The sequence below is a fragment of the Callospermophilus lateralis genome, chromosome 10 (assembly GCF_048772815.1).
Source record: "Callospermophilus lateralis isolate mCalLat2 chromosome 10, mCalLat2.hap1, whole genome shotgun sequence".
NCBI classification, from domain to species: Eukaryota; Metazoa; Chordata; class Mammalia; order Rodentia; family Sciuridae; genus Callospermophilus; species Callospermophilus lateralis.
Genome location: NC_135314.1, coordinates 68379152 through 68405736, shown reverse-complemented (window position 1 = coordinate 68405736; position 26585 = coordinate 68379152). Strand labels below are relative to the sequence as shown.

Genomic DNA, 26585 nt, shown 5'->3' with positions numbered 1-26585 from the left:
TACACAGACTAATTGAGCATTTGTCATGTGCCAGGCACTGTTCTAAGGACTTTCTACCCACCTATTTAATATTCATAACAACTCCCTGCTATAGATTCTGTTATAATCACCATTTTACAGATGAAAAAAAAAAAAAACCTAAAGGAAAGATGAAATAATTTGCCCAAAGTCACACAGGCAGTGGTAATAGACCCTGTTTTTGCTATGGTGTAGGTTTTGATTTTTTGATATTTTATTCAGGTATTATTATCTATGTTTTTAAGTGAGACTTTATAATATTTTTTCTTTATTCTTCTTTGGAATTTGGGTATGTATTACTTTTGAAAAATGAATTGCAGTGTTTCATTTTTAATGGTATAGAATAATGATAATCATATAGGAATTACTTGATCCATGCAGAATGAATACAAAACTGGCCTAATAAATTAAACTTGGTAGATTGTATAGTGGTAGATCTTCCACAAATTATGAATTTCTAATAAGATTATGAGTCTTATAATTTTCAACCTTTTCTTTAATTATTTTTGGAAAAAATATTTAGCATACCAAATTTTTCTAGATTTAAAAAGTATTGATATACAACAAGTTGCATTTAGTTTTTTAGTCTCTTAACTTCTTCCATGTAGTTTTAAATTTCCTTTTTCATTCTAATGTCTTTTTTTTTCTTATTTGCATTTTTATGCACCTTTTCAAAAGAACCAACTTTCATTTGTTAATTCTTTTCCATTCATTTTTGAATCATTAATTTTGCTTGGCCTTTATTAATTCTATCCGCATACATACATTTGATTTAGTTGTATATGGACACAATACCTTTATTTTGTTTATTTTTTTATGTGGTGCTGAGGATTGAACCCAGTGCTTCAGTCATGCTAGGTGAGCACTCTGAGCCACAACCCCAGCTTCCATACATTTGATTTTTTTCATAGTTTTGTAGAAGTTAAAGGCTTAGTACATTTTATATTCTGTATTTTTATAAAGAACACTTACTTTATACCAGTAATTTTAAAAACCTAATGTCAGAATCTTCATTTTTACCTTAAAAAAAAAAGTCATTTTAACCAGTCAGGAAAATATAATTGAAAAATGCTACAATCAATTATCTACTGAGTGCCAATACTATTTTCAAAGAGTTATACTCTTGGGGAACCAGAATAAGTACTATTAAGAGAAATAGATAATGTTGTAGAATACACATTTTTTTTAAGGATAAAATGTTAAGTATCCAGTTCCTTCATTCTTCAAGAATTGGCATAAAGTATCTCTTTGTGAACTTTTATTACTGTTTGTTCTTTATATTTGGCTTAGATATTTTCCATAGTTCAGGAATTAGTCTTCAAGGAGTAAACAACACTTGCTTGGGATCTTATGAGTTTATGCCTGATTAATTCCTTTATTTGTTCTGGAAAAACCTAAAACATGCTGTCTTCAATTCTGAAAATATTAATTTTTAATCTCTTTTAATCAGGGTTTAACGTATGTTAAATGAATCAGACTGAATGAAGATGTGAAGTATAGTTTTTACAGAACTGCAGAGTTTGTAGAATACTGAATATTGTAACATGAGAATTGTACCAGAATTTTAAACAGAGGATCAATTGTTCATTCATTCATCCAGCATGTACTTAATGAATACTTAAGTGCTAGGTATATTTCAAAGGATTCTAAGGATGTGGCAGTGAACAAAATAGACAAAAAATTCTGCCCATGTAGTTTTTATTTTACTTTCTTGTCTGTCTGTCTGTTTTTAGTTTTTGTCTTTCCCTTCAGTGCTGGGGAATAACTAAAGGACCTCATAATGGTAGGCAAGTGTTCTACCACTGAGCTACAATTCCAACCCTGAGTTTTTATTTTATTGAGGGATAAAGATAATAAATTAGACACATAAGTAAATGTTAGTAATAAGATTTATGGAGGGAGACAAATGGAGGCAGAATAGGAATTATCAAAGTCAAATTAAGGTGTTCCAATATTTGCTAGGGCAAAGTGTTAATTGGTTTTGGCTGAATAACCAAGTCACCTCAAAAATCAGTGGTTGAAACCATGAACATTTGTTTCTTGCCCTCAGGTATGTATGTTGATCTAACCTGACTTGTCTGAGTGGCTCTTTTCAGTCATTTTGTGGGAAGGTGCAGTTATCTGGAGCTCTGTTTTAAACGTCTAACATAACATCTGTTATATGTCAAGCAGGCTATTTAATTTAATATTGGTAATTAAAGGAGAGGTCAGAGCTGAAGGAAAACAAAAAGCCTCCAGACTAAGTGGTGTAGAAAGTCAGTATGAATAGAGAAGACACATTTGAAATCTAAACCCCAGGGTACTTAAAAGTATTTAGAAAGATGTGGAAAAAACAGCAAAGGACATGGAGAAGTTTACTGCCAAAGAACACAAGTACTGTCTTGACCTCCTGATCATCTTGACTTTTTTTTTTTTGGTACCAGGGATTGAATTCAGGGGCACTTGACCACTGATCTATATCCCCAGTCTTATTTTGTATTTTATTTAGAGACAGAGTCTTACTGAGTTGCTTAGCACCTTGTTTTTGCTGAGGCTGGCTTTGAACTTGTGATCCTCCTTCCTCAGCCTCCTGAGCTGCTGGGATTACAGGCGTGCATCACCATGCCTGGCCTCACCTTGACTTTTGAAGAAGCCCATGGGCTGCCTTTTGACTTCTTTAGTAGGATTTTGGGTTAGCAAAGAAAGTACTCAATCTATTCATAAGTCCTCTTTACTTCTGTCTCCAGAAGGTTTGGGTTATGCAAAAGGATGTGTGACATTGTTCTTTAAATCAATATTGAGTGCTTCTTTGGGTGTAGTGGTTCATGCTTGTAATCTCAGCTATTTGGAAGCTTGAAGTGTGAGGATTGTGAGTTCAGGGCTAGCCTGGGCAATTCGGTGAGATCATTTCAAAAACAAAAGAAAAATATTGAGTCTTCATCTATATCAGGTGCTATTTTAGGCACTGGGGATACAAAAAAGATTTATACAGTTCAGTAATACATGCCAGTAATCTCAGCAGTTTGGGAGGCTGAGGCTGTAGTACCGCAAGTTTGAGACCAGCCTGGGCTACTTTGGAAGATCCTGTCTCAAAAAATAAAATGAGGTGGAAATGTAGCTCAGTGGTAGAGTGCCCCTGAGATCAATCCTCAGTACTTAAAAAAAAAAAATTTTTTTTTTAATAAGAATTCTTTGACATTGTGGGACTTACTAGGGGATTGTTTATTCAGTGGACATAAACAGCAAATGTAACAAAAGTTTCATTGGCCCAGGTTTCAGAATTTCAAGCTAGCGAAATTCAGTGGTAGCAAATTGGCAGTGGTCGGCATTGGGTCATTTAGATACCATGTCCTTACTATAGCTAAAACCATTTACATATTGATATTAAATAATTTTTACCCTTTATGCAGAACCAGAAAACAAGGTCTTTATAATTAGCGTCAACTCCCATTTTTCAGAAATGTTGTCTTTGTCACAGAGATAGATCAGAAAAAAACAAAATTCTTTTTGCAATTGTAGTCATGTGCCACATAATGTTTTGGTCAATGATAGACGCATATATGATAGTGTTCCATAAGGTTATAATGGAGCTGAAAATTCCTATCATCCAGTGACATTCTAGCTGTCTTAACATCATAACTCAATGCCTTATTCACATTGTTCATTTCAAGTACATAATATTTAATAATAAACGTTTACTTTTTTACATACATTTATCACTTATAAAAATAGCAATTTTAAATTAATTTTTAAAATACTCAACTGTGAATTTGTATGACATGTTATCTGAGCAACCTCATATCTATTTTTAAAATTTTTTTTGTTTATTTTTACGCAGTGCTAAGAATCGAACCCAGTGCCTCATGCGTGCGAGGCAAGTGCTCTACCACTGAGCCAAAGCTCCAGCTTCATATCTTGGATTTATCAAGTCTTCCTTGTATCAAGGGACCATGTCTAACGATTGACCTATGCTATCTGGGTTTACATAAGGACCTCTGTGATGTTGCCTGACAGTGAAATCACATATAGATACATTTGTCAGATATTCCTGTCATTAAATAGGGCTTGACCATTTTATTCTATAATTCTGCTTTCTTTCCTATTTCTCAAATATTAAAATTTAGCTACTATCTAAGTGACTTGTCAAACCATAAAATTTCCTTTCTCACTTTTCAAATTGATGATTTTTCTTTCCATACATTTCACAGAATTTATCACCAGGTTAAGAGTAATTGTCTTGGATAAGTCTTAGAAAATTTGGTTAATTTCATTTATTATTTATTTTTGCATTACAATTCTTAATACACCTTTATACCACAACTTATCATATCTCTGATTGTATATAAGGTCTGTTGACACCAAATTCACATCTTCATACATGTATTTTGTATAATCATCCATGCTATTCCCTTTCTCCCTCTCTTTCCCTTCCACCCCTATTCCCTATCTAGAGGTAATCTTCCTCCCTTGTTCTCCCTCCCAACCCCATTTTGAGTCAACCCCCCCCCTTTATATCAGAGAAGACATTCGGACATTTGTATGAAAGGATATTCTTTATAACCATAAGCTTATTCTACCTCTCACCTTACAAATGTATGCCTTTCTAAGAGGACACGAGCAGCCACTGAGTCAAGTTAGATGGATAAGGTTGACCTCATCAATTGGTACAGACAGGCACACAAAAGAAAAGTTCTCTGCTCTTTATGTATTCTTTATTATTATTGTCTAATGACTATTTTTTTAATTTGCTGAAGATATTTCACTTTTAGAGAATATGTTTTCAGTAGTATATGCTTCTTCTTTGGTTCCTACCCAAATTTCTGAGCAGAGTGGTATTTGCTTGCTTTCCTGTGTGCCCATGCTCGCTTTCCTTCTAGCGTGCACACAGGCAAGCAAGCTTGCTCTCTCTCTTGCCTCCCCCTCCCTCTCTTCCTCTCCCTCTCTGTCCCTCTCTTCCTCTCTTCGTCTTTCTCCTTCTCTTTCTCTCCCTCACTCTTCCTCTCTTCCTGTTTCCCTCTCTTCCTGTTTTCCTCTCTCCCTGTCTCTCTTCCTCTCTCTCCCTCTCTCTTCTCTTTCTCCCATCTTCTCTCACCCTTTTTCTCCGTGCGCGCGGCGCGCTACCGCGCGAGCTCGCTCTTTCTGTGTGCGCGCTTGCGCACGCTCACCCGCTCACACCCGTGCACACATACATGCACATGTTTGGGAATCAAGCTCGGGGCCACACCCATACTAGGTATGTGCTTTTTACACTGAATTACCTATCCAGTCATTAACACCTTGATTTTCAGGTGGACAGTTTCATGTGGAAATGTTTTTTGTTTGTTTGCTTTGCGGGGCGGGGTGGAGGGTCATGGAAATCCTAACATGTGCATTATGGATACATTCTAAATATTCAAAACAAATACATGTGCATATATGTTATATACATGTATATATTATGTAGGTTTGCCTATTTAACTCCAGAAATAAATTACTGAATAGATGTAAATAGAATTAAAAACCTGCTTCTGAGAAGATGCTAATTATGCCTTAGACAGGCTTGTTTTCTTTATTGGGAGGAATATGTATATATTTCAAGACTCTTCTCTGTGGTGAATTGCTATCCAGTGCTAACAATGATCTTTGTGAAGTAGAAAGAACACAGAATGACAGTGGGTTTGGAGGGACAAAAAATACGTGATTAAAATTTCTGTTAAATTCTGTAGAAATTTTTCTAGTCATAGGAATGTTCTTAATGCATAATTTGCTTGAGTCAACTGTATATTTATTCTTTATGGCCAAATGTTTTGGCCACTCTTGTCTAGGTGAGTTCATTTTATGACCTTACCAGGAAGTTAAACAAAGATAGAAAATTAGAAAATCAAATAATGACTATATTTTGTTCATTCTTAATCCTACTATACAAAATTATAATTTGTTTATTAGATGGTAGAAGAAGGTGGGAGTCTTTGAAAGTATATCACTGGAATGGAGCTGTCATGAAAGAGATTATAAAAAGACTCAGAGAGCTTTCTACAAGAAATACAAGAAATGGGAAGTCAGTAGTCTGCAACCCAGAAAGGGATCCTCACATAAACTAAATGTGCTGGCATCTTGATATTGCACTTCTAGCCTCCAGATAAGAATTTTTGTTGTTTATAAGATACGCACTCTATGGTACTTTGTTATACTCACTCCAATGACTAAGACAACATAATATTTAAACAAACAAAACAAAAACACCAAGAATGGCTATTACTGTTTGTCTGGCAGACATAGATAACAATAGTTAAGATTTTGGTTATGAGGAACTTGTATCTTGATATTCCTAGGAAGTATTTAGTTTGTTTGTTTAGATTTGAAGTAACTAACATTTCATCCTCTGAGTAGTTTTTTTTAAAAATTATTTTGGTAAAATCTAGTAGAAGTAATAACTAACAGTGTCAGAATCTGCCTGTTAACAGAATCATGAACTTCTGGAATATATTTAATTCAGTGTTGATGTAGTAAATCTATCTTTCTAAAATAGCTATCAAATTTTTATAAAGCTGTGTATTTGAGGTTGTTTAATGTAGCATTGTTTGTAATAGCAAATCTATAAAAAAAATTCCTAGACACAGCTAAGTTTTATCAGTAATGATCTGGTAAAAATGACATACAATGGGATATGATGCAGATCAAAGACTATAGATAGTAATACGTACTGATATGAAAATTCAAGGTGCTGCATACTAATTTACAATTTGCATTGTGTGTATATATTTGAAAATAATTTTTGTTCCATTTCTTTTTTTTAAATTTTTTTAGTTGTTGATGGACTTTTATTTTATTCATTTATTTATATGCAGTGCTGAGAATTGAACCCAATGCCTCACACATGTGAGGCAAATGCTCTGCCACTGAGCCATAACCCCAGCCCTTTTGTCCCATTTAGATAAACTGACTCCCTAGTTACTGAAATAAAGTTGTTATAGAAGGAATAAATGAGAAACTTTACCCAGTCTTATGCTGCAGAGCAGTGTAGATCTGTTATGTTTATGATGTTGCTGCCACTTTCTTTTCCTCATCATTTCTTCCTTTGCCCAAGAACATTTATCAGTAGTTATACATATGCTTGCTTTAACACTTTCTGGACTTAAAAAGGGGGATCAGACAGGGAATCCAGCCTAGCAGAAGATACTTGCGTCTAGAGGCTGGAACACTTAATAAAGAAGATTAGATGGCACTAACTTGGAATAAATAGCTTTATAAATAAATGAATGCTAATGACGCTCTATCTTTTTGTTTTCATTTGTATTATTTCGATGTTTTTTTTCCTTCAGGAAACATCCACAAAATCCATTGGTATTCTAACCAAAGATGTATAAGATCTCTTTACATCCCACTTTCTATTTAGAGTTATCCAATCATATAATTTTGGATAAAGTAGCTACATATCATTTTTAAACTAAAAGGAAGTAAAATAATTAATACTATAAAGCAGAAACTCATACCTTTATGGGAAATAAATTACTACAAACCCTTCAGGAAGCCATTTGGAAATATGCACTGAAGTCTTAAAATGCATTTTGACCTAGAAATTCTTCTAAGAAATTATCAAAAGGAAAAACTCATAAATATAGAAAAGTGCTGTAAACAATGGAGTTTATCACAGAGAAATATGAGAACTCTATTTGTCCAACTATTAGAAAATCATCATGAAACCCCAACCAATTGTTTTGTAGCTATCAAAAATGTTGGCTAGGAGGCTAAAATAACATGAAAGATGCTTTTTGTATATTATTCAGTGGCTAAAAAAAAGTGGGGTAGAATATTTTCATTCAATATGATTATAAATTGAAAATATACTTATGCCTAGAAAAATAAGTACATTAAAGTATAGGCAGACATTGTGTTTTGATGGGGAAACTATTTTCCTTTTATAGCAGTTTCAAAAAGTTTTAATGACTGTGTAGTTCTTACAGGAGGGAGAAAGAGAATAACTTTACTAATTAAAAATATTACTTTCCTTATAGCTTTAAGTAGCAGTAGTAAAAGTCAGTTTTCAAGCATTGGAAGACTTATAAAGGAACATTGTGCAACATGGAGTCTTTACCAGAAGAATTTTTTGTGAGGTAAGGAATAGGTTGACAAAAACAAACTCATTTGTTAAGATTCCAAAGGCATGACTATTAGTCTTTTCCATGTAACCTTGGCAGTCTATTATGAATTAGATATCCTGTGCTACAAGACAGTTTTTGATTAGTGGGGGAATGAGGAGTGGGTGAAGTATAATTTTAGAGAAGTTCTCTACCAGGGCTATTGAAAAATGTGCTACAACTTGCTGTACTTGGGACATTCTCAACAAAATAATTTTAACATACACTATGTACTTGCTATGTTGAGACATTTTTAATGCTTTTACAAATGCTAATTTATATAAACCTCATAAAACTCTATGAAGTAGATGCTGTTATTTTCACTTTAAGAAAGTAACTTAAGCATAACACAGAAGACCCTGTGGTAATCTGTTCCCTCCAAACAGTGCAAATTCAGCCTGCCTGTATGTTTTCCATATAATGCTGCACACCCTTGAATTGTCTCATATACTAAGCAATGTTACATATTAATTTGTTTCACAAGCATTTACTGCCTCCTTGGTGCGGAAGGAATAATGATTAATACAAAATCTGTATACTTAAGAGTTTATAATGTAGTAGGAAGAAAAGAACTATATCTGTAGGCAATGTGTATAATATTAGAGATGCTGTGGCTATGTTTAAGAAGGAACAATAATTATTGACTAGGAATTGAGTCAGGTTCTACAAATTGATATTGAACTGATCTTTAAAAAAATGAGAATTTTTTTTAATATCAACTTGCTATTTTTTCTACCATCCATCATCCAGTAAGGTCTACCTTAATGTCTTTGAGTCCATAAAGAGATATGATACTTACCAGGATTATCTAAAACTTTAGACAGAACTCAGTTGTTAGATTGATTGCTACTATAATTCGTGATCTTTGTAAGGAGATGCTCTGAAAACACCTCTGTTACTCATTTTCAGTAGGGATTCTACTGTGGAAGAACAGACTGAAGAGGATACTGAGAATAAGATAGAAAAATCAACCAGTCAACTGGTAAGAGAAAATTTAATTTTCATTTATTTGTAGTTAATTAATAATGATTGATTCTGTGTGAGAATGTAATGCTAAATTTAGTCAATAATCTTAAAAGCTTTTGAATGAGTCCACTTTTCTAAATGAGTAAAATGATCATAATTAAATATTTCTTGCATGATTGATACTATATGTCAAAGTTATCATTCTAAGTACCAATTCTCACTGTGAGTAAAAATTAATAGAAAATTAAATTCACTCTCCCAGAAACATCTCAACAGTTAGTTTTAAGAAATTTCTCATTTGTGGCCAGGCTTGATGGCTTATACCTTAAACCTAATATGATGACGGCAAAGGGATTACAAGTTTGAGGTTAGCCTGGGCCACTTAGTGAGATACTGACTCAGAAATATGAAAAGGCCTGGGGATATACGCTCAGTGGCAAAGCATTTAGTATACTATGTGTGAAGCTCTGGTTTTAATCCCCAGTTTTGGGGATAAGAAAGAAAGAAATCACTCATATCTTTTTCTTTTTCTTTTGTGTGCACGTGTGTATGTGTGTGTGTGTGTGTATTGCTGGTGATCAACACATGTTAGGTAACTGCTCTACCACTGAGCACATCCCTAGCCACCTCATTTGTCTTTACAAAGGAAAATTCAAGAAAAATGAAACTACAAACACATATGTGAATGCAATCACATACAAAAATTTTATTTATTAAGATGTTTTGCTGAATTATTTATGAAGTTACTTTTCTTATTTTTATTATCTTTCCTGTTAAAAATTCTAGGCCTAAATGAGAAGTTCTGCATTATGCATTGATGTAATTTTTGTATTGTCAATGACAAATACTTTATAGTTGATTAAAACATTTATGTGAATACTATATATCATGTTTATTGAAAGTTTTTTTTTGTTTTGGATTTTTTTTGGTACTAGGGACTCAATGCAGAGGCACTTAACTACTGAGCCACATCCCCAGCCCTCTTTATTTTTCATATTTTATTTAGAGATAGAGACTTGATGAGTTGCATAGGGCCTCACTGATTTGCTGCAACTGGCCTTTTACTTGCAAACCTCTTGTCTTATCCTCCTAACTGCTGGGATTACAGGTTTGTACCACTGTACCCAGCAAGAAAAGAGTAAAGAATAATCTATATAATATTGTAATTTGAAAAAAAAAACTTTTGATACTGGGGAATAAACTCAGGGGTACTTTACCACTGGTTCTTCCCAGCCCTTGTAATTTTTGAGACAGGATTTCACTAAGTTGCTTAGAGAACAGAGAGACTATCTTATTCTTACTTGCATTCTATGTGTCTGTCACAATGATATACATATAGTAGGAATTTGACTCTATTTTAATACTTTGCTAGTTTTAATCACTAGAGTAAACAAGAGTATGTAGAATTGTATAAATTTTTAATGGATAAATGTCTTGTAGGACAAACAGAAAAAGGGCATACCTACTGACCTTGTTCCAGTTAACCTGCTATTAGAAGTTAAGAAGTTATTAAATGCAATTAATACTCTACCAAAAGGTGTGGTTCCTCACATTAAGAAGTTCTTACAAGAAGATTTTTCTTTCCAGACTATGCAGGTAACATTATAATTTGTCTTTGAGGTAGAAGTAATAGCTCTATGTAAATGATTTTTTTTTTAAACTCATGCAGTGTAACTCAGGTCTTGGAATCTTCATTTTACTACTACTTCTTTTTTTAAAAGAGCTTTATAATTATACATAGTAGTTAGGTTATTCCAACAAACTCATACATGCATGGAAATCAGTTGCAATTTATGACCCCTATCATTTTTTGTGTGCATATCCTTTTATAGTTACCTTATTTCTTCTAGGACTTTTCTCTGTTTTGGGTGTATGCATAAATGCCAAGGGTGTGACCTAAGTTCCCTCTGATTGTTCCTCCTTTTATTCTTGTTGGTTTGGGACTTTTGTCTCCTTACTTTTTTAAGTTGGAGTAATGTTAGGGAATGTTTAGTTCTGTAGCAGTCTCTAATCTGTGAACTTTTAGTGTCCCTATAGATTCCCAGCACCTCACAGAATGGGGCAAAATACATCATAATAACAACTGTTGCAAACAATAAACAATACACAGTGTTAAAGCAAATTGTCACTAATAAAGAGAAATGGTATGTTTAGCACTTGTCAATGGTAAGAACAATAACCGTGAACTAGATCTGGCTTGAAAGAAAAGAGCAGGTGTCAACTGTATCATCCACAGCAGTAATGACTGTATTTAGCATTAATGGTGGGGGTATGAGTTATATAGACCAATTAGTTCTGAAATGTGGTAAAAGTAGAGTTATTTACGGGAAAAGGAAACATGTTAGGTAGTTAGAAAACACTTTACAATTTCAGAAAGTGAACAGAGAATGCAGAAGAGATGTATCAAGTAATCTTTATAATGAAAGAATGGAAAAAATAGAAGCAGCATGTATCAAGAAAGAAGGAATGAAAACAGTAGAATTTGGCTATTAGTAGGAAAAGAGAAAGAAAAACAAGAGAAATAAACAAATGAAAGTAATACAAAACCAAACTAAAATATACAGTCTAAAAAGTCTGAATCCTCTAAAGGTAATGCTAGGAAAAAGTAATTACAATATTTTTTTAAAATGCTGAAAATCAGGGGGGAAAAATAAATGTATGTATATGATTCTGAACCAATTCTCACAGCCAGAATTCACATGCATGCACACTTTCTGTCTCATATACACATATGGAAAGAATAAAAAATAAAATAACTTTTAAAAATTCCAAAATCTTAGTGAAGAATGAAGGAACTTTCTCCACTGAGGTAATCAAAATAATTGACCAGAGTAGGTGGGCACTGCTTATGTCCAATAGACTTTCTTTCCATTTCTTCTTAAGTAATGTACTAAGAGCAAAGGGTAAAAGTTGTTAATTCCTTCCTGTTTTTGTGTTGCTCTCTGAACTTCCAATTGAAGTGGTCTAAGATGGAAGCTGTTTGATGTAAGACTCAGCTTCCCTGCTTATCAGTATGAGTTGGGATGGGTTAGGATGTACTGCTTGGCATTTTGTTCATTTGCCAGGAGAGTGGACTGAGGTCTAATCAGGATTTGTTGGGTAGAACCTTCTTTGGAGTGACTAGATTGACTCCTAGAGCTAGACTGTAGCTGATCTCTTTGGAGGTTTGGTTTTAAGGAGCCTCTCACAAAATCCAGTCTGCTGCCCAGGATCACAGCCTTCCTGAGCTTAGTCCTTGAGTATATTCACCCCTACCCATGGAGACACCCAGCCTGCTTCATATACATAAGGTAAACACAAAGGAGAGGCGAGTTGGGGTCCCTTCCACCCTTCTGACTCGAATGCCCCTGGGTGTGTCTGTTTCTCATGTTTCATGAGGCCCAGCGTAGGTCCCTCAAAAATGGGTACTGCTAGGATGTTGTCATTGTTTTTTTGGTTTTTGTTTCTTTTTCCTCCTGATCTCTTAAGTTCCAGAATTGCCATTCTGGCAGCGCACTTGTCCCAAGATGGCTCCCACTCAGCTCTCCACAACCGGTTGACATATAAAGCATGATTTTTAAGCACCAGCATGCAATGCAGCCTCTGAATCTGTTAAGATTAGGCAGCATTTTTTTTTTATCTCAGATTTCTTTCAACAAAGTCTGTATTTGTTCACTCTCCCTCTGTCTGTGGTGAATCTGCACTGGTGGCCTCCAGGTTAGTTCCATGTAGCCTTCAGAAGCTATACATCCACTGTTTTGGCTCCATGCCATGGCACAACTTGGGATGTAGCTTTCCTTTACTCCGCCATCTTCCTAGCCTCCTCCGTTGTGACACTCTGGGACAAGAGAATGTTTTTAGTTTTCTAATGTTTTACTAAAATTTTTTTTCAAAAATATAAAACAGAAATGATATGCAAAACTTTTGGATTTTATGAGTGAAATAAATATTCTAAAGAATATATAGATTTCCATCTTGCAAATAGTTTCTCTAAAAAATAATTTGTGCTAGCTTCCAGTATAGTAATGGAACTATTTCTTAAGTTAATAGTGTTTTCCAAAGTTAAGAAAAATGATATACTCTTTAATCTGTGGCGGTTAAATGGCAGTGGGGGCAGTACACCTTAGGTATCTTAAAAATACCACATTTGTACTCTCTATATGTAAAAAATACATGATTGTTTCCATGAAATAAATTAATGCTGTTACAATTAAAAATTTAAACTCTGAAACTTTCCCTACGATTTTATATGTAGTTATAACCTTAACTGAGATCAGTTACTGTCATTGAATCTGTCTTGACTCCTTTTTTTCCTCTTGTACTTTGGAAACTATCAAGAAACAGCAAAACTCAGAAATCAATAAACCTTATGTATGCATAGTCAATTAGAAAGTAAGAATAGAAGAAAAGTTTTTGTTTACAATAGCAAAAAAAATATTAAACACTCAAGAAAACAACTAAGAAATACATAAGATAAACTAGTAGTTTTCAAAGTTCATCCTAAGTCACTCACATGATAATATCAGAACCCTATATAAGTACTAAAGAATCAAAATCTCTTGGGGTAGGTCTGGGAATCTGCACTTTAGCAAGCATTTACCCTGATTTTATTCACAGCTAAGTTTAGAAATCAATGCTTCCTACTAAAACAATAAATAAATAAATATCTCTAAAACCCTATTAAGAGTATTAAAAAAAAAAAAAAAAAAAAAAAAAAGGAGACCTAAGTGGAAAATATGCATGTAGAGAGACACGGTACAATAAAGTTCTCAATTTTTCCTAAATTAAATATCAACTAATTCCAATTTGAAAAGATTTTTGTTATTGTTGTTACTAAAAGATAATTCTGAATTTCAAATGAGAAATAAGAGGAAAAATAACCAAGAAAATTTTGTAAGAGAACTGTAGAGGAAAAGGGCTCAGAAATTTGCTGACTTAAGACTTACTAAAAAACTGTAATAACTAAAAGGTTATGTTACTTATTCTTGACATTACACATGGATAAGTCTAGAAAATAGAACCCAAATTGCAGATGAAATAGAGATACATACACACGGAACTTTTATGAATGATAAAGTGATAAAAATTGAGCATGGTGGGAGGGGGCGCATATCTTTAGTCAATGCTTGGGAGGCTGAGGCAATCGGATTGCAAGTTTGAGGCCAGCCTCTGCAATTAGTGAGATCTTGTCTCAAAATTAAAAATAAAAGGGTTCTGCATGTAGCTCAGTGGTAAAGCATTCCTGAGCTCAATCCCCAATACTGTAAAAAATAAATATATAAATAAATAAAAATAAAAACTGAATAGTAAAAGGACAATGATCAATTTCAATGGGAGATTTTAGTACTGTTCTTTTTAAAAATTGCTGACACAAAATGTGTTGTCATACAGCAAACTTCATCTCATTGGGACACACAAGTACAATACACTACTTCCAACAGTGGTAGAATATACATTTTTTAAAAAGTGCATATAGAACATTTACAAAAATTGGCTAAGTCACAAGGCAAGTCTCTTTGGATTTTAAAGGATCAACTAACTCATAAAAAGCATATAGAACATTAGCAATTAGTCTAGAAATAATAATAAAAATATAAAATTAGGAAAGCTCATGTTCTTAAGATAGATGCTTGTAATCTAGGGTATATATAGGTCAAGGAAGAAATTGCAATGAATGTTAACATTTTTGAACTGAATAACAACTGTATATTAAAACTTATATTATTAGCTAAAGCAATGCTATGAGGAAAATTTATAGCTTACAATTCATGAATTAGAAAAAGAAGCAAGGTTGAATATCAGTCATTTATGCATGAACTTTAAGACATTAAGGGAAGAACAGAAAATTAAACATAAAAGGAAGTAATAAGGATAGTTAAATAAAATAAAACATAGAATCAATAAAATAAAAAGAATCAATAAAACTGACTAGTGTCTAATAATATTTGAAAAAAGAAAGAAAACAAGAATAATCCAAGTAATCACAAATAAACATAAATATCAATACAAATTCCATAATCATTGAAAAGATGACAATGAATTCTTCTACTTGTAGTAGTTGCCTGAGTTGTTTCAAAACAATTTCCTGTGAAGAACTAGAAAACAGGAAAAATCTGCATATTTTCTAGTCCAGAATTATCACCTGAATTATAGTTTTATATATCCACCATTGATTCAACATTATTTCTTGAATTTGATTAGGCATATAAAACATAACACTGAAGTTATCATCTCTATCAAATAGGCTAGGTAATTTCAGATCAATTTTCCCATTGAGAATGACTAAAAATGCTAAACAAAATATGAAAATCAGGGGCAGGATTGTGGCTTAGTGGTAGAGCGCATGCATGAGACACTGGGTTCGATCCCCGCAGCACATAAAAATAGAAATAAATAAAATAAATGTATTATGTCCATCTACAACTAAAAACACTACTTAAAAATATGAAAATCACTGAAAGCGATGGAAAGCCATAATAGCACTGAAAATCTCTAAAGCCAACATGTAGGAGAGGTGGAAGTCCCTTCTCTTTGATAAGCCATGCACTCTAATTTTCCCCTAGTCTTTGCTTATTTGCTTTTCTGTTAGACTTAAGTAATTCACCCAGGGATTGGGATAATTCTAAACTTACTTCTGTTTCATGAGAAAGGGTCTGTTGTCAGTGCCTTGCACATATTCTTGAAACACTATCTTTTCAGTATGCTCTGGTCAGTTGTGTTTTAATATCTACATCTATTGCCTGAAGGCCTGTTCTAAAACTGCTGAATGCTGTACATCTGGCATTTCGGAAGTTCTTATTAATCCCCCCTCCCAAAAGCATTCAATCAATGTATTAGAAGTTATGACATAAATTAGAAGTTATTATATAAATACTCCTTTTTCCATCTCCCTTTAGTCAGGTAAATCTTAGGCTTTTATTTTTCAAGAGTCCAGAGTGTCGCTGTTATATGAACCCCAGTTGCCCATTGTACTTTATTAAAAGCTTTTTTGGGCTGGGGATGTGGCTCAAGCCGTAGCGCGCTCGCCTGGCATGCGTGTGGCCCGGGTTCGATCCTCAGCACCACATACAAAGATGTTGTGTCCACCGAAAACTAAAAAATAAATATTTTTTAAAAATTCTCTCTCTCTCTCTCTCTCTCTCTCTCTCTCTCTCTCTCTCTCTCTCTCTCTCTCTCCCCTTCTCTCTTTAAAAAAAAAAAAAAAAAAAAAAAAAAAAAAAAAAAACCTTGCTTTTCCTTCTCGTCATTTTTCCCCTTTCTAACCATTATTCTCTACCTCCCAAATAAACTACTTGCATTCAGGTCTTTTAATTATAGTCTGCTTTTATTAGAACCAAAACAAAAGAAGGTGTTTACTAGAGTCCCTGCCATGCACTCTAATTTTTCTCTAACTCTGCCTATCTCCTGAGAGCTCTGCTGGCATCTTAGCCACAAGTGAATTTGGCAGTTGCTTTAGAAAAGTGGTTCTAAGTCTTATCTCATGTCTTTGGGTCTTCCACCTCTTCTGCATGTTGGCTTCAGAGATTTTCGATGCCGTTATGGCATTCCATTGCTTTTAGTGATTTTCATATTTTGTTTAGCATTTTTAGTCATTCTCATCAGGAGGATTGATCTGAAATTACCTAGCCCGTTTGACAGAGGTATAACTTTAGTATTATGTTTTATATGCCTATTCAAATTCAAGAAATAATGTTGAGTAAGTAGTTGAATATATGAGTTTGTAATTCAGGTGACAATTGTGGACTAGAAAAATAAATTTGGAAACTATCAGTTTGTAGATAATATTTTAAAATATAACAGTGGATTACTTTAGGGAATGTGTGTTGATAACAAAAGAGATTTATTGAGTTATCTGTTGGGGAGACTGAAATACAGTATCTAGTTAGTTAGGAGAAAAGAAGGAAAGTATTATATACTGGAAACCAAGTTTACAAAGTGTAGATTAGGGCTGGGGATGTAGTTCAGTAGTAGAGCACTTGCCTAGCCTGTGTGTGTCCTGGGTTCAATCCTCAGTAACACACAGGCACATACACAAAAAAAGAAATTATAAAAATTTAACTTTTCACAGGTTGTATACATTCATTAAATACAATGTAATTTAAAGCATTTGAGGGTACAACTTTGGGGAATCAGCACAGAGAAAAGACATAGTTCTTTAATTTTATCCATGTGAATAACAAAGTAAGTAGAAAATAAAAGTGCATATTAGCTCATTTCCTCTAATTTGGTATAAAATACTTGCCCTGATTTTTGGTAGTACTGCCATAGTTTCTATTTACTACAGATTCAGGGCTGGAAAGAAGATTTTACCTATACTTGTGAAGAGAAATAGTGAGAGTAAAGTAGGATTACTTCTTTTAATCTGAAGTAGGAGTCGATGTTGCCAATCTCTTGCTTTTAGTGTTTATAGGAAATAGTTACAAACAAGATTCATCAACTACTTATAATTCAAACATGAGTATACCTGGGTGCTATAGATTTTTTGAAAACCATCTTTATCTGTTCCAATTTTTCTATAGTGAGCATGTATTATTGATATAATATAAATATCTATAGGTATTTATTCTAACTTAAAGAAATTCTCAACTAACCTATTTTTCAGAGAGAAGTTGCAGCAAATAGCCAGAATGGGGAGGAAATTGTTCCTGCTTTAACTTTACGTTTTTTGATAACACAATTGGAAACAGCACTTAGGAACATTCAAGCTACTAATTATACTGTAAGTATATTCCTTGAAATAATGGAACTTGGACAGCATTTATTTTTTTCAGAGCCTCAAAAAAATTTATTGTCCCATTGTCTCAATGTAATATCCCTACTTGACTTATATGCCCATATTAACAAGTCAGAAATTTAGAATTACCTCAAAAAGTTGATTTTTCAAGGCTATCACTTAAGTGATAGAAACATAGATTAAATAAAAAAACTGCAGATGAAGTGGACCAAAGCAGACTGTGCAAAAAAAGCATTTGGGGGAATGTCATAAAAAAGACGTACAGTTAGTCATCCATAGCCACAGGTTCAATAGATCTGAATTTAACCAACTACAGACCAAAAAGATAGTTAGGCCTGTAATAGTTGTATCTGTATTTAATATGCACAGACTTTTTATCATATTATTATCCATTAAACAATAGTGCATAATGACTAATTTTGTAGCATTTACATTGTATTTGATATTATAAGTAATCTAAAGGTGATTTATAATATGTGGGAGGATTTTAGTAGATTACATGCAAATACTCTATCATTTTTAAAAACTTCTTTTAGTGTATATGGACACCATACCTTTTTTATTTATTTATGTTTAGATGTGCTAAGGATGAATCCCAGTGCCTCACACATGCTGGGCAAGCACTCTACCACTGAGCTACAACCTCAGCCCAATAGTCTATCATTATATGTAAAAGATATAGCATCTCTAGAAGGGGTAGGGTCCTGGAACCAACCCCTCATGATAATAAAGGACAACAGCAAGCACTGGACAATATTCTGTGGTAATACATGATAAGAACAAGTTTTACACATCTTAAAGAATACCCAGGACAGTAAGCATGTGCCATTACACTGTGTCACCAACATGTACCTTTAACCTCTGCTTAAGAGTACTTATTTTTACTCATTTTGCCCATGATCATCTTAAGTAGACAGCATGTTTTAATGCAGGAACATCAATGCATTTTTATTTAGAGGTGTAAGCCAATTTATCTTTTCCTCTTTTACCTCTAGAGAAGAGTACATAGAATTTATTTCCTTCCTTTATCTTACTTTAATATGTGACTGCATCTCTATAATGAACTTATTCTAGCTCTCTTCTCTACCAAAAAACTGTTTGAGTTATCAGAAACTGGAACTTGTAGAACTATGCTTTCCAAATTAGGAATGAAAAGTCATGAACTTCAAAAATAAGAATAAGGTATTTACATAGAAAGACAAAAATTCCATGAATAAGGTGTTTACATAGAAAGAAAAAAATTGCATGATGTCACTGATATGTGCAATCTAGAAAATGTTGAATTTGTACAAATAGAGAATAGAATAGCACTTTTCCAGAGGATAAAGAAGGGGAGATGGAGATATTGGTCCAAAAAAAAAGGATAGAAAATTTCAGTTAGGAGAAATAATAAGTTTAAGAGGTATTATGTGACATTGTGGGTATAGTTAATAATGATGTATTGCATTTTTAAAAATGTGAATTAGATTTTAAGTCTTCTTACTACATAAAATGATAAATATGTGAGATCATGCATGTTAGTTAGCTTGATTTAGCCATTCTGAAACCGGTTATAGCTGGGTACAGTGGCACACAACTGTAATCCCAGAAGCTCAGGAAGCTGAGGCAGGAGGATCAAAGCCAGCAGGAGTTCAAAGCCAGCCTCAGCAAAGCAACTCATCGAAACACTGTCTCTAAATAAAATACAAAATAGAACTGGGGATGTGGCTCGTGTCCCCTGAGTTCAATCCCTGGTATCCCCCATTAATTTAGCCAGTTTACTTTACTACTACTACTACTACTACTACTAATAATAATAATAATAAAAGGGTAATAAAAAATCAATTTTTGGCATAACTTGGATCCATAAAATAAACTGAATTCTGCATATATGTAGAAAGATAGATTATGGTTGTCTTCAAAAAAGTACTGTTTAAATGCCATAAAAGATAGTCCTAAAATAAAAGATTCCATATTATAAGGATGTACAAAGGGGTTAAACGTTAATCCTTATTTAGTACTTGCAGAAATAAAGAGATTCTAGATGTATTCAAAAAAGAATCCAAAGAAAAGGAAGTTTGCATCTTGATCTCCCTAGGATGTATATCTACTGCTGCTTGCTAATCAGATTGACGATCAATGAAGTATAACAGTATATAACGAACATTGTCCAAGTTTCTTCAAAGATGAATCTTGAACAGAAATAGGAAATGGAAGAGTTCCCTCTCTTGGTAGCACTTTTGAGCTGACTTTTATTAATGTTATGATCAAAGCAACCTACTGCTATATCCAAATTGTACTCCTTGTCCTTGAAGACCATCAAGGAGGAGCAAGACCACTTTGTTTGTAAGAGGCAGCACTGGGTTGCAGGGGTGGAGTGTAGATGCCAGTCACATCTGTAGCCATTTGGTTCTAGTACTTCAAATCATCTTTGCTAACTGGGATAAGATAGGGAAAAAAGGTCAGAGGTAAGGTCATAAATGTGCTGCTTTTGAAATTTCTGGAGTTTTTTGCCTTCTGATTATAGTATTACCACAATTCTGCGTCTTGTTCTCAAAAATGTTTTTATTTAGAATTGCCTGAGGCATAGACTTTGTTGTACAAAGCTGAGTTTTTAAAAAAACTGCAAAATGATAACCACATTTATTTAGTGTTTACTACATGACAGCCAGTTTTCTGAGCACTTTGTAAAGATTAGTTTATCTACTCTTTGTAATTATCTTATTATTCCCATTTTTTTTAGTTTAGGAAACCGAGGCATAAAGGTTAAATAACTTGCTAATTTCCAGGTAGTAAGTAGTGGAGTTAGTATACAATCCATATAGTGTTGGCTTCAGAGTCTGTGCTCTCAACTATGACATTGTACTGACTCTTCAGAGATGGGAATTTTAAGGTGGAAACCAGTTAGAAAGTACAGGAAGTTCGTAAACTTATTTAGTCCATTGAAAACATACACAACATCTGTTTCCACAACTTTTTGAAGCCAAAATTGTAATTCTCTTCATTTGTCTCACAGATACATACAGTTGGTCATAAGAAGTGTGCTAGGGTGAGGGAATACTGTTAGATCAGCATAAAAAGGAAGTTTATATCTTAACGGATGTTTATCATCCTTATACCTGGAAAAAACTTGTTTATGGTATGAGGCAACACCCATTAGAACACTTCACATGACAGTTGTACAGAGTACAGTTGTACTGTTCAGTCAGTCTAGAGTGTAAGAGTAGTGGACTTAAAGGTCTTTAGAGAAACAGAACTAGTTTATGTTATATATACACACACACACCTAAATATGTATACACACACACACACACACACACACACACATATATGATTTATTATGAAGAAAGAATGTGTATTATATCTGTGTGTGTGTGTGTGTGTGTGTGTGTGTATACACATACATACATCTACAGCTGGAAACTCAGAACCAGGGGAGCCAGTAGTATAAATCACAGTCCAAGGGCAGAAAATAAGATGCGATATCCTTCCTTAGACAAGTATACAAAAATGGTGACTTCTTCCTTCTTGGGCCTTTTGTTCTATTCAGACCCTCAGTGAATTGAAAGATGCCTACCCATGTGTGGAGGGTAATCAGATACTAAGTCTATCAATTCAAAGGCCAATCTCTCTGAATACACCCTCGAAGACACACCTAGAATTAATGTTTAATATGGGCCGCCTGTAGCTTGTCCAGTTGACATATAAAATTAGCCCTCATAAATAGAATGAAAAATATTTTTCTCCATAGATAATTATTTTAACTTTTCATTTTAAGATAATTATAGATTCACAGATGTTCTGTGTAATAAAAGGAAGTCTTAGTGTATCCTTTAGCCAGTTTACTTCCAATAGTTATTACTTCCAACATGACTACAGTACATTATTAAAAACAGAAAATTTACAGTATTATGATAATGTTCTGTCACTGGTCTTTAAGACACCTTCATTCATGTTCACAGACTTGCTACAAGGACTAGAGTGTCAGCATATTGTACTAATTGCCAAAGATTTATTACACTGTTGTAGTAAAGATCTATAACAGATCACAAGGGGAAAAGACACAGATAGAATCTCAAAGAATCTATCTGTAGGTTTCCCTGTGTTTTCTCCTGCGTGTACTCAGGCATTGTATGCTCTCCCTCTTCCCTCTCAACCCCAGCAATACAAATGTAGCAACATCTGTATTGCTTCTGCCAGGGGTAGTCCATTAGAGATTCAAGTGTTCCACATTTTTATTGGTTGGTTACCTGAGGGATCCTTTGCCTGGTATGTATTAAAATTTCAAATTACCAGAAAAAATTCCCAGATTTTCAGCATAAATCTCATTATCAGCATAAATTTCAGTTCAAACAATTGAAGCCCAGCAAGCCACCTTCAACAGCTAGAAAATAGTGGGGGAAAAAAAAATTGAAACCCAAGTTCCAATACAAAAGCTAAGGATCAACCTTATAGGCAGGCCTTAATAAGCATATTAGTATCATGCCAGCTATGTTGATTATTTTATGCACAGGCATGTATAGTTCTATAACATTTTATCACAAGTGTGTATTTGTATAATCATTATCATAGTGAGTTCATGCTACCTTTGTAGTTATGCCTTTCCCTTCTACCTTGCTTCCTTCCCTTATCCTTAAACTGCCTCCATCTCTGAATTTTGAGTAAATGGTATTTAAATGAAGTAAATATCCACACATTTAAAATTTTTCACTGAAGAAATTATAAGCTTTATTTTTATATTTTTAAAACAAAACCAACATGTGGAGAGTAAAGGATTTTGATGTCAGAGATGATTGAATTTTTTTCAGATGGGTGGTAGATACTTGCCTGTTCATTATTATATTATTTCCTAAAGTATTCTTGATACATAAAATATAGAATTTTTAAAAAAATTATGAATTACATTTGCTTTTATTTTTTAAAATTTCTCTTCTTAAATCAAATTATCAAATTGATCTAAACATGCATACTCTATAGTTTGGATTATATAATTGACAAAATAATAATTCTTAACATTTTTCATAATTATTAAGTAGGCCAAGGATATTTAATTAAACTTATATACCAAGAAGTAGCTTGGTCTGTATAACCAATTAACATATATATTTTTTTTCTTTGCAGGCATACCAAATTAATATTGGTTATTATTTGACATTACTGTTTTTATATGGAGTAGCACTCACTGAAAGAGGAAAGAAAGAGGTATGTAGTATGTGTTATTTGCCCATTATGTTAACTTTATTTTAGTAAATTAAAATGCTGACTTTTAAAACTTCTCTAGAAATTGAAACCTTTCAGTGCCTTTTTTGACATGTATTTATACTGCCCTAACTTTACCTTTTTTAAAGTGATTTTTTTAGATGCTTACCATTTGTGTAAAATAGAAAATTGTTTTGCTGCTTTAACTTGTACAGCACATTTTAATTCATTTGCTAACATGCCTTAATCTCTGTGTTCTTAATCTTACCCCTTTTGTAAAATATGAGTTCTACCTCAAAATTTTTTGTTAAATAAAGTGTAAATAAATAAAAATTGGGGAGTTAACTAGAAAATTTCTAAAGTTTCCTTCAAACTTAACATTTTCTTTTTTTTCACTGATTTTTATTGTTTTCTTTGCAGCCTTGAGATTTCTTTCACTTTTTTTTCCTAAATGGGTATTTTTTACATGATATCATAAGCATATAAATATGACATTAGGTGAAGTAGAATTTTTTTAAGTATACAAACTGAGGACATTTCTATTTTAAATAATTTCATGTAATACTAATTATCATTCTGTCTGATATACTAGAGAACATTTTTAAACAAGGCTTTGAAGGATTTTTTTCTGCTTGCTTTTTCCAGACCATTGCTATTATACCTGTTTTATTATTTATAGCTAAAGCATCTTTCGGAATTTATCCTGATCTTTACCTCCAAATCTGTATTGCTTATGATCTATCTGGTGCTTTCCCAAATGAGATTATATCTATGGTCAATGAGTCACTTCTTTCCAGTTTGAAAAATTAGAATTCTGCTATAATTAGAAGGAAACATTAAGAATGACAGAGAATTATGCTCCAGTAGTGATCAGAAAAACACTTATTTTGACTAGTAATATTTTCCAATTTCAAATACAAAAATTGTTATATAACTTTCACTTTGAAACACTGGATAAAAATGTTATGATTAGAGATATTGTATTCATTCATAAATATTTTAAGTTCTGAATGCATTGTCTTTGTGATCATATACATAGATGGTAAGATTGAAGTTGTAAATAAGTGAAATGATTGGATCATCCTCAAAAATGCCTAATTTCTCCAGTTTGGGAAATAATTGTTTATTATAAAAGAATGAAATTCTTTTCACATCAGCCAAACCAGTTTTATGTCACTACAGGATTATACAGAAGCTGAGAACAAATTTTTGGTGATGAAGATGGTAATTCAAGAAAATGAAATTTGTGAAAACTTTATGTGTTTAGTTTATTTTGGACGTGGTTTACTTCGATGTGCACAGAAGAGGTAAAGATTTTAAATAGTGGATAGATCTTTCAGCATCATCAACTTTTAATTTGTGAAATGGAAATGACATTTACACAGTATGTCAGGCATCATAACATTGTGAACTCATACTGCTTTGTTCTGTCTTCATCTTTTCCTATAGAAAATAATTTATTTAATATACTTGAGAATATTAAATACCAAACTTAACACACCATGACACTAAGAGGAACTCTGACGTTGACATTACCAACACAAGCTTTGGAGTCTGACAAACCTGCATTCAGATGCATTTTCTATCACCCTAAGAAACTTAATGTTGTTAAGGCCTATCGGTTTTTTCTTATCTCTAAACTAGAAATAATATAGTGTTCACCTCATAAGGACGTTATAGGTGATGAATAGTGCCCAAGACACAAAAAATACAATACTTAATAAATGAACAGTGGTTGTAGTTATTAATGTTACCATTGACTTAAAATAATGTTTTCAAAATATAAGTAAACTTGTAAAGAATTGAAAGGGTACAAGTACTAAGTTTGGGGAATGTTTTAAATGTTTACATGTTTTTTGGAAAGTGAAATTGTACAAAGGAAACTATATAGATTATCCATTCATTTCCTATATGAATATCTTTAGCTTTTGTAGCATCTTTCATTCATTTTATTTACTAAGCATCTGTCGTATTCTAGAAATTGTGCTAGGTATTAAGAGTATAGTAGTTTAAAATGGTCTTATTTTCATGTAACTGACAGTATGGTGAAAGATAGACCTTAATTAAATACAGTTATAAAATATTCAATTATGAAATGTGATAAATGGTGAAGGACTATGAAGGAAAACATAATGAACATTCCAAGTCTTTACTGGAACTCCAATTTGGTTCTGAGAATTGGAAGTCTCCACTGAGGAAATTGTGGTTCAATGGGATCCGAGGGATGAATTAGGGAGTTTACTTAAGCAAACCCCTGTAAGGGACTAGGCCAAATAATTGGGTTCTTAAAAGTGTCTCCTGTGTGATAGTTTTTGGTTCTATATAAGGTTTATCTACTATTCACTGGCATACCTGTTTTTCACTGGTGTATCCAGTAGACTTCTCACTTCCTACTTACTATGTCTGATTAGCATGATGCCATCAATGTAGTGGGCTAGTGTTATGCTTTTCAGAATTTAAAGATGATCAGAATCTTTTCAGCCTATATTGTGACAGAATGTAAGAATTAACTGTAGTCTAAGACAAGACAAAGAATATGTACTGGTGTCTTTCCCTTAGAATGCAAACTACTTTTTATTCTCTTTACTGATGGGCAAAGGAGGAAATCTATTTTCTAGATCATCATTAATAGAAAACAGAGTTGTATGGCAGCATCATTATAGAGGACAACCACCACTGTGTTTCTCAAGGCACTGGTGCTTTTCTTAACTCTATCTTTTTCCTGCATTAATGAAACTAATGTCTTCTCTCTGAGCCTTTCCATGAACATTATCTAATAACAGGTTCTTTCTGGATTTTTATATTGTGTGTGGGTGTGTGGGGAGCAGAGTTTGAGGGGAGAGAGAGAAACAGAGAGAGATATGTGCTGGGGATTGAACCCAGGGCCTCATGCATGCTAGGCAAGTGCTATTATCACTGAGCCACAGCCATAGCCCAGGTTAAGTCCATTCTAACATTCTTACCTCCGCAAGCCTCCTGACTCTTTCAGTAATCTGCCAAAAAATGCTTAGCATTTCTTCTTTATTTACTATAGGCCATCATTCAAATTTTTAGGAGCCTCTCAACAGCATGTCAGGACTGGCTTCAGGTATCCTTGCTAGGAAAGTAAATTTTAAATTCTGTAAGAGTTGTCCCATATCAGTATACAATCCTCTATCCAGCCCATTGGCTTTGCTTTCTTGAGATCTACTCCCACACTTGTTTTTGCTTAAATGTGCATACCTGTAGGTTCTGCAATTCTTAGAATAAGTTTTTTATTCCCGAGACCTTTTTATTCCCTTTGGACCCTTTTATATTTGACCCTAGACGTACTAGTCTGAAAGCAGTGACTATAGGGTGAGGAAGATCTTGAGAAGGAAGGCATCATCCTTTGAGACTTGTGTCTCTCATGTTTTTGTATAGTTTCTAAGTTAAAGGGGGCTGTTGTCTTTTAGCAAAAAACTGGTCTTTGCCAGTTGGATGATTCAGTCAGAATTTAGAGAATCAGTGTTTCTGAGCACATTCCATTAAATATCCTCATTTTAGATTTTGCAGAATCCTCTCATTCCCCACAAAAGCCCTGACCTAGCAAAATAGTCCTGTTGTGGCTATGCATTTGATCTTTTTTTTTTTTT

The 26585-nt window shown here is 33.4% G+C and overlaps 1 protein-coding gene across 7 annotated transcripts in view; it reads left to right on the top strand.

Moving 5' to 3' along the window:
- Dzip3 (DAZ interacting zinc finger protein 3) overlaps positions 1-26585 on the top strand; it is an 87502-nt gene that overhangs the window by 3544 nt on the left and 57373 nt on the right. For 6 of the 7 annotated variants that reach the window (XM_076867341.2, XM_076867339.2, XM_076867340.2 and 3 more), the window contains 6 exons: positions 7992-8090; positions 9024-9096; positions 10521-10676; positions 17662-17778; positions 22894-22974; positions 24154-24278. In XM_076867341.2, coding sequence (XP_076723456.1) covers positions 8059-8090; positions 9024-9096; positions 10521-10676; positions 17662-17778; positions 22894-22974; positions 24154-24278 — 584 coding nt within the window. In that variant the 5' untranslated portion in view covers positions 7992-8058. The remainder of the gene's footprint in view (positions 1-7991; positions 8091-9023; positions 9097-10520; positions 10677-17661; positions 17779-22893; positions 22975-24153; positions 24279-26585) is intronic. The other variant, XM_076867342.2, reaches the window with a different exon arrangement.